The following is a 14,059-nucleotide window of genomic DNA, read 5'->3' as shown; positions in this document are numbered from 1 at the left end:
CAACTCCGAAGAGATTCAGAAAGTCCCCAACCGGCCACGCCTACTTCACCAAACCACCCAATGAATCATCACTTTCCAAGCACCAATATATACATAAATAATACATGATGGTGTCCTACTTGAATGTACACCTCATAAATACATATATATATATATACCGTATATATATTTTATCAACCACAATTCACTTTAATTCTAACCCATCAACATCGAGAAAATCACCGAGGCCAACATGCAGAAATTGAAACGTGGTACGGCCAAGGACTCGAATCTGTTCTAGCACGTGACAAGTGTTAGTGACTTAGCCGATTGCGCCATTAAGAGAGATATAAGTTGAGCGCAATTTTTCTTATAAAGATAACCTAACAGAGTAACATGATGTAGTAGCACACAAGCAAAATTCAAACTTATTACTCACTTTCAGAGAAAATTAAAAACAGGGATTAAGTAATCATTACAGTTAGTGGTCGAAATATACGGATTACATCATCTCTGGTTTCAATTTTCTCTGAAAGTAGGTGATAAGTTCGAATATCCTAACAGGTTGCCACACATTTCCGGTAGTGTCATTTTTTCCTGTTGTGGAAAATTTCTTAGTAAAGAATCACCGTAGGGCAAAACTAGTCAAATAATACTCTTGTTTCAATTTCTGCATATATGCCTCCTCGAGTTTCTCGATGATGATGGCTTAGAATTAAAGAGAATCGTGGTTGATATATATATATATATATATATATATATATATATATATATATATATATATTATATATATATATATATATATTATATATATATATATATATATATATATATATATATATATATATATATATATTATATGTATCCTCTCCCGCAAACTGCGCATTGGTGGCGTAATCAGAAATATGCTGGAGTCGCATTGGCTTATTCCAGGGTTCGAATCCCGCACTCCTCTCCAACTCCCAGCAGTGACTGTAGTTACCTGACCCCCACCCACCCAACAGTCCCCAAAGCACATAACAGGGCAAAGGTGACGGCTTCGGCCGCCGCTACTCAGCGCCTCCTGGCGTAGTAGTATTCTCATAACTGATCCCGAGAAAGCGGGTGGTCAGTCACTGGGGATCCTTGAGTATGCCCTGTTGTACTCGAAGGATTTCTTTGGGGGAATTCAATTAAGTTAAAATGTCTTTTCTTAGTTCCATATACACGCTAGAAAAGAGGAATTCATTTTTTTTTTTTTTTTAGTTTCACACACTAGAAAGGAAACTGTCCGTGAGCTTCAGAACAAACTGAACAACGCCAGTGTTACTGCCGACTCCGTGGCTGGTAACTGTCTGGCTTCACCAAGTCCCGAACCCATGTCACCTGAATTACAAGATCTGTCGTTAACCAACATACCCACTAAGGAGAATATTTAGTCTCACCCGAGAGTTAACTCAATGTCGATCAAAACTAGTTTTAATCCGAGGTTCCCAACAATTTAACATAAGAATGGAGGAGACGGCAAGAGACCATAGGGCCTTCACTAGGCAGTTCCATGTCCATTACCAACTGTCATCCCTATCCAAAGTTATTCAATCTTCTCTTAAAACAACCAATTACTGTTTCAGCGCTCTCGACATGTTTACTAAGTTTATTCCATTCGTTAACTACCCTACGAGACCTTTCGCAGTCAGGCTCGTCGATTCCTATTAGCGCTAGAATTTTCAATTGTCTCGGATTTCACGAGGCAAAGAGGTGACTTAGCTAATTTGGAAACCGATATCTATAAAAATACGACATAAATTGCTGCATAAGTGTGTTTAAAATAAAAAAACATGACTCTTAATGTTATAATTTTTACTTACTGGTGTGTGATAAGGCTTTATTAATTTAATTATAAGCTAAAACTAAAAATATGTAATTATTTTTACTGAAGTATGAGCAGTAAAAATAAGAGGATGTTGATTTCGGTTTGTGAATTTTATCTGAGAGTGTTGAAAAATAATGGATATCACTGTCACGTCCTGTATATGAAGATAATCAGTGAGATAAAAGATAACAGTGGTGGCGGACGTACGAAGTGAGCGACGTTTGTGTAAACAATAGCCTCTTAGATCTGCTGGGAGCTATTTTCAAACAAATATGACTAATTTTACGTGTGACGTGGCAGACTGCGCGTCAGATTCAAGAAAAAGTAAGAGAAAGACAAACCGTAATCGTACCGGAAAAATTAAGTCTTCGATGCAAAATTATATTTTCTATACATTACATGGATTTGCCTATTGCTTGGTGCATTCAAATGAAAGTATATATCAGTATACGTCCATTGAAGTCGGTAGAAAATGACAAATTGCTTGGCTTGATACAATAATAGGCTATTTTACGAATATCATCTGTAATTATAAATAGAGGCTCAATGTTATATGCCGTTTGCAATCATGAAATTAATTGACTTAAACTTCAGACACAATAATGTACAACGATACACCTCTGTAAGCTTATAAAACTTGCCAAAAAAAAGTATTTATTTTCCGGCAAGAATTACAAAATCTGGCGGTGTCTGGTATCAAATCGCTCACTGAGAAAGGTCCCATTGGTAAACCATTTCTTGCCTATTTCCTTCATAAACCTAAACCTGCCTTGCTGTCTTAATATGATAACCTTATTGCGTCACCCTTGTTAAAGCCCTTGGTCAACTTGAACACCTCTATTAGATCATCTCGCATTTTTCGTCTTTCCAGAGAGTGTAAGTTAAGGTGCCTAAGTATGTCCTCGTAAAGTTAATTTCTGAGCCTTTTAAACTAGTTTTAATTTGAGATTACCAGCTTCTTAACCCTCGATGGTTATGTTGTGGTTTAGATAAAACCTTGGTAAACTTATTGAGGTCTTGGCCGGAATTCTACAATCTCGTTTGAAAATTTATACACATATTTCACAATTTCTAGATTACATATACTAAGAACCAGTAGTGTACTACTATTTTTTCACAGTTCTGTTTCAAAGTTTAACTATCTTGTCTTAAGAGAAGGTTAGACAACTTTATGAATTGGGATGACAGGTGGTCATGGACATGGAACTGCCTAGTGTATGCCCTATGGTCTCTTGCAGTCTCCTTCTGTTTTGTGTTCTGATCTCACAGTTTCTATTTCTAGATAAAATATAACAAATGTCACTGGTGTCACCATTATCTAACTTCTTTCTAGATATCTTATCTTGAAAAGATATTGAAGATAATCTTTGAAGGACAGATTGCCAAGTTCAAGGTGAAGATGACTCACAAAGAAGTTTGGTGTCAGTATGAGGAAAAAGAAGAAAAAAAATATAACCTTCATTATCAAGAAAGCAATCGAACTGGTAAATATATGTAAATATATGTATATATATATATATATATATATATATATATATATATATATATATATATAGTGCCACAAAATGGTAGCTTTCAACCTCACCTATTGGCAGCAATATATATATATATATATATATATATATATATATATATATATACATATATATATTGTGTCATTATGATATTTGGAAATAAACTCTCCTACTAGTGGCATGATGGTACGGTCTTCGTCTTATAGAATGCAAGCCGCTCAGGAGAGGATTCGAATCCCAGTAGGAGAGTTTATTTCTATATATATATATATATATATATATATATATATATATATATATATATATCTTTTTCCCCTTTGTAAGGAAGGTAGCCAAGCCAAAGTCACATACCTACTCCCACCCATTCCAATCTCATCCACCACCCTTCCCTCCCTCTCATTTTAGCTCCTCGTGGATGACGGGTCATCCCTGTATCCTGCCCACTGCCTTGAGTTTCCTTCACATAAATTTCACGTCACTAGGCCAACCCCACCGCCTTCCAGATATCCAACAATACCATTGCCATCACTTTCAATATAACTTGCCTGAGAGAAAACTAGCTCAAGCAGAAACACACACACATATACACATACAAATATGAGAATGAACAACACATAGCCACTCACCCCCAAAAATATATAGTCACAGATGTATACACATGTAATCATGAAAATAAGTAAGATATAGGCACTCATATGTAAAGATAAATAAGATCATTATGAGTGCTCACTACTTATAAGGATCTCGGTACTTTGTGATCCCCTTCTCACACTCATCACCATCCTCAAAATCACATACATATATATACACAAACATAAATATGGTGAAGATATAGGCACTCAAAAATAAAAATGAGCTAGACAAAGGTGCTGACTACTCAAAATAATCTAAGTACATTGTGAGTTTTTCACAATCATCCCCATTCTCAAATGCAGTCACATACACAAAAATAATCAACACATATACACTCAAATCTAAAAAATAGGATGTAGGCATTCACTACTCAAAATGATCTGAGGACATTGTGAGCTCTTCACACTCATCGCCACTCTCAAATGCGGTCACATACAAACAATCATCACACAGACACACAAATCTAAGAATAAATAAGATGCATGCACTTACTATTCAAAATAACCTAAGGACATTGTGAGCTCTTCACAATCATTTCATCCCCTTTCTCAAATGTACTCACATAAGAACATAAAAATACTCAACACATAGACACTCAAATCTGAAAAATAAACAAGATGCAGACACTCACAACTCAAAATGACCTAAGTACAGTGTGCGTCCTTCATACTCATACCTACTCTCAAATAGTCACAAACATAAAAATAATCAACATATACACTCAAATCTAAAAAACGAATAAGATGCAGGCACTCACAACTCAAAATGACCTGAGGAAATTGTGAGTTCCTCACATACCTCGTGTGCCTCCTCCTCTCTGAGGGAGTTTCTTCATTTTCAGGGAAAGCGACAACTTCACCTCCTTGGCAGGGCATTCTGGTGACGATACTGGGACTTCCTACACGATAACAACGTTCCAAATCGTTTGGGAGGGGAACTGGAGTACTATATCCTTTTCCAAAATAAAACAAAACAAACTGAAACGTTCATGAATCGACCCGTTTTAAGAAATACGTGTTTCTCTTTCGGTGCTGTGCTGACTACTAAAAGCACACACTCAGAACAGATCTAAAACTAAGAGACTGTTGAAAAAGCTTGATACTTATAACTGAAGGATGTCTTTGAACAGTTTAACATTTGTTTTTGAGAAAAGACCTAAACATATTTAACACCTCCCTCTGTGCATCACAACAAACTATCGCCTCCCCACTTCTGAAAGACTTTATATCATACTTGAGAACTAAACCACACCAGGCCCAGGAAGAGCTCCTCCGTTCATTGGCCCCCGCTTCACGTGGGCGGAGCTTAGCTGTGACGTGTCAGTTTGTGATTGGTCCAAGGAGCACGTGGAATGCCACGCGGCTCAAGAAGAAAACACGGCTTCTCTGAAGAATTTGTGCTCATCAATGCACTACGACAAGAAGCAATTTCAAGCAATATGTGTACAGTGTTACACTAATTTAGGTTTAAGAAGGAAATAGGCAAAAACTGGTTTACCGAGAGTGGTCAACGAATGGAATAGAATTAGCAATCAGAGTGCTGAAACCGGTCGTTTTAAGAAAAGGTTAGACAACTTTATGGATGGGGATGACAGGTGGTTATGGACATGGAACTCCCTTGTATAGGTCTTATGGTCTCTACAGTCTCCTTCATTCTTATGTACACAATCTATGGAATTTTGATTTAAGAAGGAAATAGGCAAGAATTGGTTTACTAATAGGGTAGTCAACGAATGGAATAGACTTAGTAATCAAGTAGTGAGCGCTGAAACTATCGATTGTTTTAAGAAACGGTTAGACAACTTTATGGATGAGGATGACAGGTGGTAAAGGACATGGAACTGCCTAGTGTAGGCCTTATGGTCTCTTGTAGTCTCCTTCATTCTTATATTTTTGTCGTTTGGAGTGAAATGACATAATAAATATTATAAGGTCGAAATGTGTACCAATGTGTTACATAATCTCTCCAGTAAATACACACACACACACACACACACATATATATATATATATATATATATATATATATATATATATATATATATATATTCACATACCCCCAACACAATATCATTTACTTCCAGGATTTAGTATAGGGGTGTAAAAAAAAAAAAAAAAAAGGGGGGGGAGGCTGATTTATAGACCCCCCTCCCCCTCCTTAGTCCCCCTCCCCGCCTACCAGGAAATTACGCCAACCCCCTCAAGTCCATAAAAAGAAGTTTGAAATTGTCCATCGGCTTCTTATAGTGTACGAGCCGTCCCTTACCTGGGCACTGAATCAGTTTGGTATTTACCACAACTATTGCCTATAACGGGGCTTGCAACCATCATGATGGTCGGGGGTGGGGGCGGAGTTGGCTGGGAGTAGGGGGAGTGGTGGGGGGAGGGAGTGGGAGCGGGGCGGATACTATCAGTTAGTAAAAAAAAAAAAAAAAAAAAAAAAAAAAAAAAAAAAAAAAAAAAAAAAAAAAAAAAAAAAAAAAAGTCCTCAACTCTGCCGTGACTCAAGCTTTCAACCCTTCAATTCTTAGAATCCATTTCTCATTTTTTTCAATCATGGAAATATTCTTTCCCGATTAATTGGTCTATTTTTTTTTTTTTTTTTTTTTGCCTGTCTTGAAATTACTTTTAAACCAGCTTAAGATATATTATATTGTCTTTCCTACGGGGGGGATATAAAGTACCTAGCAGCCACTGCGACTGGGAACCGAAGAAGATTGCAGGATTCGAACCCACGACTCAGCGAATGCGAGACCAGTCCACAGACGATGGAATGTTGTGAATTTCTTCTGACGAGATCTGGCAGCTTTCGCAACAAGATGACTCGACAGAAAATGGGAAACCTGAGAGACAATGGCGCTCAATAGAAAACGGGGTGGGGACCTTGCGGAAGTTAAAGTTCATTTGACTCCCAGCTGGTTCTGTATTAAGACAGCTGGTTCAATCTACTGTATATGCCAGTCAAGGATATACTAGAAATAAAATAAATATATAATCAAATAAATGAATAAATGAAGAAAATATTAATAAATTATTACGATATATGAATAATTAAAACAACCGTAAATAAATAATATAAAGGTAAATAAGTAAAAAAAATAATAATAATAATACAAAATACAAAAAGTAAATAAATCAATTAGTATGCCACAGGCAGTCAAGGATATACTAGAAATAAAAAAATAAATAAATTAATAAATAAATTAAGAAAATATTAATAAATTAATAGAACATGTGAATGATTAAAATAATCATAAATAAAATAAGGGTAAATAAGTAAATAAATAAAAAATAAACAATATAAAATGCAAAAGGTAAATAAATAAATATATGAATAAAAGAAGCCCAATATATAAAAAAAAAAAACGAAAAAATAAAAAAGGTGAACATAAAAATGAAAAATTAAAACCCTAACATACAAAAAATAAATAAATATATAAATAAAAGATAAAAAAAACAATTACAAAATAATAAAAAATAATAAATAATCAGACAGTTTTAGTCTGATGTATTCTAGGGTATTAATAAGTAATATGAATAAATAAAAAATAAATAAACGGATAACAAACAATTAAAGAAGCAGCTAAGAAAATAGATAAATACGAAATACTAATACATATTTTCATAATTTCTTATCAGGTCTTTATTTATATTATACATTTATATTTTGCTGTTATATAATTTTATTACATTTCATATTGTTTATATATATATATATATATATATTATTATTATTATTATTATTATTATACTCGATTTAATTTTCATATTATACTTATATCTAAATACTCGGACCTTTTTCCTTCGTAATTGTTTCTCGACAAGAATCATTAATCTATATGTCTATTTTTATTTAGATTCTCATTCATTATTATCTATTTATCTATTCATTATTACTTACATACTTATCATTATATAACTATTCCCTATTATTTATTGACTTATCATTATTCATCTATTAATATCTACATATTTTATTTATCTATTATTATTATCATTATTATTATTATTATTATTGTCATTATTACTATTATGATTATTATTATCATTTTGTCATTCCTTCTTCAATTTCCTCAATCGACCTAAAAGTCCAATCGACCCTTTGGCGTGTGTCGACCTCGCTTGAACCCTGGAGGGCTCTATCGACCCTGTCGACAGCTCCCCATCGATCTCAGAGAGTCGACATCGACGATTTATGGGGGGAAGGATGGGGGGGAAGGGGGAGATGGGGGGAAGGGGGAGATGGGGGAAGGGGGAGATGGGGGGAAGGGGAGATGGGGGGAAGGGGGAGATGGGGGAAAGGGGGAGATGGGGGAAGGGGGAGATTGGGGGGCCAACAAATTGCATGGTTACACAAGGACCAGACATTCCACCCCGCCTCCCTCCCTCCCTCTCTCAAGGACAATATCCCCCCCCATCCCCCCCGGGGGTGAAACATCCTCCAAGGGGCACTACCCCCCGGGGGAGGCTCACATAGATTCTACAGGGTACTGGAAAAGTCTCTTCCTTGTAGTTATGTAGCAATTGTAGTCACTGGAACCATAGGTATAGAAAGTGATTCACTACCTAGACCTGCCTATCTAGTGTGCTAAGGTCGGAAGGCGTCTAGGAAATTAAACTTAGGGATTTTAAGGATTAAGGAGATTGTAGTTCATTACCGATAACTTGCAATTCTATCCTTGGAAAGAAGATCGCGCAGCGGAGTTTGAAAAAAAAAAAAAAACTGTAGCCTAGTCTAGTCCCCCCCACACCCCTGCATGTTCGCAATTGCTCAAACTGATGACCAATAGATTCGACAACATTAGGATTTTTTTTTACCGGAATAATGTCACATTTTCATCTTCCTAGACTTTAGTTACCAATTAATCAAGATTGCAGGAAAGAATATTCTTCACACACACACACACACATATATATATATATATATGCATGCATGAGAAATCGCATGAACTAGTGATTCTAAATATGCAGAAAAACCACCAAGGAAAATAATAAATTGACGAAAGTGCTCGGTCATCAAATTATTATTTTCCTTGTTGATTTTTCTGCACACACACACACACACACACACACACACACACACACACACACACACACACACACACACCGGTGCTTCTATACCGTGACATCTTTTAGGATGGAATATTCTTGTGACAAACGTGGTATGGAAGATATCAGATTCTACAGGAGGCTGAACCAGACGAAGAAGCAGAGCTGTCGAATATTCAAGATTAAGCACACCACTTCTTTGTTACCAGCAGAACAGAAAAGAGAGAGAGAGAGAGAAAGAGAGAGAGAGAGAGAGAGAGAGAGAGAGAGAGAGAGAGAGAGAGAGAGAGAGAGAGAGAGAGATAGAGAGAGAGAGAGAGAGAGGCCAGCAATAAATCTCCCGAAGTTCTTCCTCCTGTCTGGATCATCACCGTAGATTAAGAAGTCGATTGCGGTTCTCCAACCCTGGAGGGTAAGTAGGGGGGAGAGGGGGGGAAGGGGAGGGGGGAGAGACCTCGGTCGTTCGAGGAACTCAACTTCATGGGAGAATGGAGGGAGGGAGGGGGGAGAAGGTGGGGGATGATAGAGAAAAACTTCTCCCAAAAAAAAAAAAAAAAAACAAAAAAAAAAAAAAAAAAAAAAAAAAAAAATCAGCGCATCTTAGATTTTCTCTGCGCCTCTCTCTCTCTCTCTCTCTCTCTCTTAAGGAACCTGGTTTTATAGACATCCACTGGGTTTGTGCCTCTCTCTATCTCTATCTCCGGATATGGAGCCACCTGAGGAAGGCCGGGTTGGTCGCAGGTTACCCAACACGTCCAGCCCTACGTACGGCGAGCTACTGGCACTCCTGCTGACTGTTAACATACTCAGTCAGCGGCGACTGAATGGCGAGGTAATGTGTGACTCCCAGTCCGCCCTAGAGGCCATCTCGTCTTCCCAACCCATAATACACCGCCCCCCCCTCGTCCATCACATTTTTACAACAGCTAGTCACAGCTCAATAACACTCTCTCACCATAAACTTTCTGTTGATTCCCTCCCATGTTAGAATCGCTGCCAATGAAGAGGTAGATCTTGCCAAAAATACCTGTGAACTGCCACTGTCCGACGATGCCACTGCCCTCTCCTCTCTGCTACAAGAAGATCATACACTCTGCCGCTCTTCTAACCACTCTCTACCGCGTGAATGCAGAGCGTAAACAAAGAGCATCAATACAACACTACGACCACTTCCCTCTCTTTCTCTCTCTCCCGAGGCATCGCAAACACGGACTCCTCGATCGCAGACTCAATGTTGTGACGGCACGGCTTCGCCTGGGTTACAGACCGCTGTGGCAAGTCTCTGAGGCGGGGGACGTACCACACTATTCCACCTGCAAGCTATACGACCGTCCCAACACTAGAACTGGGCGCGTTCTTCGGTGCGTTCCGCTTTAGTTTGGCCGCGGTTAGCGCTCCCAAACTATTATAGCTTAAGAGACATGTTCACACCGAAATAAAAGTCCGGTAGGCCACATACTATACCGGTACTTATAGTGCTTTAATAGTTTGGGAGCGCTAACCGATGCCAAACTAAAGCGGAACGCATCTAAAAACGCACAGAGGAACGCGCCCAGCTCTTCCCAACACCAACAGTCTCCACCATTACTGCCTTGAATATCCCTCAGTAAGAGACCAATTGCCCCAAAGCCAAGACTTAATACACGTGTGTCACTTTCTCTTAACAGACAATAATCTAGACACTGTTCTAATTCGACACCCTTAGTTCGGTGGATGCTAAAGCTTACCTCACCTTGATTACCAGTATATTTCCCCTCACAGGATGTAATAGAACTGCCTTGTGTGGGCCATATGGTCTCTTTCAGTCTCCTTCTTTCTTATGTTCTTGTGTTCTTATTATTGCCATACAGCTTCACTGTACGTAGTAACGTGACCTGCGCGTCACGCAAACTATGTATAAAGAGGAATTACTTATTGTACTAGGTTTGTCGCTCTATGAGCGTAATAAATATAGATAATCAAAATTCTCTCTCTCTCTCTCTCTTTTTCTCTCAAGGAACCTGGTAATACAGACACTGGGCTTTCACATTCACAGGTTGTCAGTCGACTTTCTCTTTCTTTCTCTCTCTCTCTCTCTCTCTCTCTCTCTCTCAAGAAACCTTCCAGGACGTCAGTTGACTTCGGGAGGGACCAAAGACGAGACACGAAGAGTTTTTGGCCAACAAGTCCACCTCTTCCGAGAGTCCCGGTGGTGACCTTGAGGTAGGGTTGTCATCAGCCCCGCCCACGGCGCCAACACAGACGCCGACACCGCAAGTTGCTTCGTGTCCTCTGTGATACTGTGAGCGGTGTTTGGGCGTAATGTTACAAGTCATTGTTGCATCACTGTCATCTTGTTACGTAAGTTCCACACATGCACATGCACACACACACACACACACACACGCACGTACACACAAAATTTCCTTTGGGTGTTTTGGAATACTTTGTGCTACATATCCACAATTAATTTCTTCACACATACAAATGCACACATACACACACCCTCACACACACACACGTACACACACACACACGTACACACACATACACACACACACACAAGCACGCACATACTCGTATACAATTTCCCTTGAATGTTCTACAATTGGTGCTAGATATACACAATAGATTTCTTCACACATGCACACACGCACACACACACACATACACACGGCTCGCTATGTTAAGCATCTCGGACTGCCACGCTGTTGTACCGAGGTCGCTACACGCTCACGAAGTAAAAAGACCTCTAACACTGCAAACCGTTACTGTCGCCCTTGAGCAAGGGGACGGGTTCGTAATATGTGGGAAGGTGACTCCGTTATCCACTGACTGGATTATATGATCCTTGTTCCCATCCAATATTAGTTAAATACAATTTAACTAATCATGATATCAGTAACAAACACTGCACACATTTTAGACAGATTTCTAGAAAACACGAAAATAACTAATAACTAATTCCACCCCTCCCCCGACTTAACAGATTTAGGAGAAAAAAAAAAAATAATAATAAGGAATTTGAAAGACAACTAACCACAAGACCCAGATAAGATCTCAAGTGAACTGGTGGCGTCATCGTAAGCATGCTGGTCTCGTATATGCTTAGTCGTGGGTTCGAACTCTCTTTAAAAGTGAAATTAGGTTGTGACTGGTAAATATATACACATACTAACTTTCATTTAAATAGTAACGTTATACATTTAGACATAAAGAAAAATGGCAAACCAATATTGAAAGTATGGAGAAACTGTTTTTTTTTTTTTTTTTTTGTGTGTGTGTGTGTGTGTGTGTGATTCACCATTATCTTGGATCATGTGTTGGACTCGTGATCGACAGCTATTTCCCTCACGCAAGAGTTCAAAGCTCATATATGACCGATCTATAGGTAATGCTGTAACCTTACGCTCACACACACATCCAACTCCCCGCCCGCGAGAGCTGGAGTAACGATTCGAAACGCAGCGATACTGAAATTATTTCAGCCCTGGGCGGGATTCGAACCCGGGCCGCCGTAGTGGCGACCGGGAATCCTAACCATTGTGCCACGTGTGTGTGTGTGTGTGTGTGTGTGTGTGTGTGTGTGTTCCCTTGCAGGTCACCTCCATGACGTCATGAAAGGAGTCCCTGATTGGTCAATCTGCTTTCCCGTATTGACCAATCCGGTGACGTTGCGCGCCAAAATTACAAATCCTACATTGTGATTGGCTTTTTCAGTTTCACACAGCCTCCCCCCTCCCCCCCTGCCTCGTCAGTCGTTCCGCATCGATGAGTAATAACTGTTCTATTCCATATTGGTCACGTGACTGTGATTCACTGCAAGGGAATGTACAGTCAGAAGCAAAAGTTCTGATCCCACGACACAGTTCTCTCAATGTCGATTTTTTTTTCTTTTTTGTTTTGAGTACGTGATATGGTCTCCTATGTCGTATTTTACTTACCTTTAAGTCATTTTCTTGAATTGATAAAAATAAATTAAATACAAATAATGTGAATTTTCTGACGGTAACTTTTCCCTCATCATTTTACATACCGTTGATTCGTGGTGCAGTGGTAGAGTTTCTGGCTGCCAATACGGCGGTCCGGGTCCGAATCCCGCCCAGGGCTGAAATAATTCCCGTGTGCTGCGAGTCGTTACTCCAACTGTCGTAGGTGAGGAGTTCGGTGTGTGTGTGTGCGTGTAAGGTCACAGCATTACCCACAGATCGGTCATATATGAGCTCTGAGCTCTCTTCCGGGAGGGAAATAGCTGTCAATCACGAGTCCAACAAGTTATCCAAGATCATATGTGAAAAAAAAACATGGTGAATCACACGCACACACATACACACACACACATATATATATATATGTGTGTGTGTGTGTGTGTGTGTGTGTGTGTGTGTGTGTGTGTAGTGTGTGTGTGTGTGTGTGTGTGTGTGTGTGTGTGTGTGTGTGTGTGTGTGTGTGTAAGGCAGAACACCAAAAACCTATGAATTCCAACAAAGGTGTGAGGAAAGATGGAGCGAAATTTTTGCGCCGCATGATAAAGTGAAGTTGAATTGGACGACACACATAAATAAAAGATAAATGAATTAAATTTGGGTGAATAAACGAACAGCTGTGCCAAGGCTACACAGATTCTGGCGGGTTTTTTGACTCTACAAATCATCGAAAATTGGCGGATTTGAGACCCAAGCGACCGCCAGAATGGCGACTTTTTTGGCGACTTTTGCCTTAACGCATTCCAAAATTAACTTTGATCAACTTCTTTGTTGCCTCCTTCCCCCCCCTTCTCATTTGTCCTTGAGTTTATTGTCCTTCATGTCTTCGCTATTTTCGAACATCGCAAAAGATATAGTCCAACTTTTTTTTTTTTTTTTTTTTTTTAAGGGAGGGAGCAAAAAATGTAAACATGCATCTGTTGTCTTTATTTTATTTTATATTATATATATTTTTTTTTGTCAGGACTTTGTACATAGCAACCTTTCGCCTAATCATTTCAAGGTACTTTGCTCTTAGCAGGAATTACAATCGAGCGTGATTCTTAACTATTTGCAGACTGTGATTAT

The 14,059-nt window shown here is 38.8% G+C and overlaps 1 protein-coding gene across 5 annotated transcripts in view; it reads right to left on the bottom strand.

Moving 5' to 3' along the window:
• LOC143027655 (uridine phosphorylase 1) overlaps positions 1–14,059 on the bottom strand; it is a 55,172-nt gene that overhangs the window by 31,849 nt on the left and 9,264 nt on the right. For 2 of the 5 annotated variants that reach the window (XM_076189060.1, XM_076189056.1), the window contains exon 1: positions 4,777–5,184. The exons of 2 other annotated variants lie outside the window; for them this stretch is intronic. In XM_076189060.1, coding sequence (XP_076045175.1) covers positions 4,777–4,853 — 77 coding nt within the window. In that variant the 5' untranslated portion in view covers positions 4,854–5,184. Of the gene's footprint in view, positions 1–4,776; positions 5,185–14,059 lie in introns of those variants that run through there. One more of the 5 variants, XM_076189057.1, reaches the window with a different exon arrangement.

This window comes from Oratosquilla oratoria, chromosome 8 (genome assembly GCF_046742065.1).
Source record: "Oratosquilla oratoria isolate Oo_2021 chromosome 8, ASM4674206v1, whole genome shotgun sequence".
Lineage (NCBI taxonomy): Eukaryota > Metazoa > Arthropoda > Malacostraca > Stomatopoda > Squillidae > Oratosquilla > Oratosquilla oratoria.
This window is presented reverse-complemented; position numbering and strand designations above follow the sequence as displayed.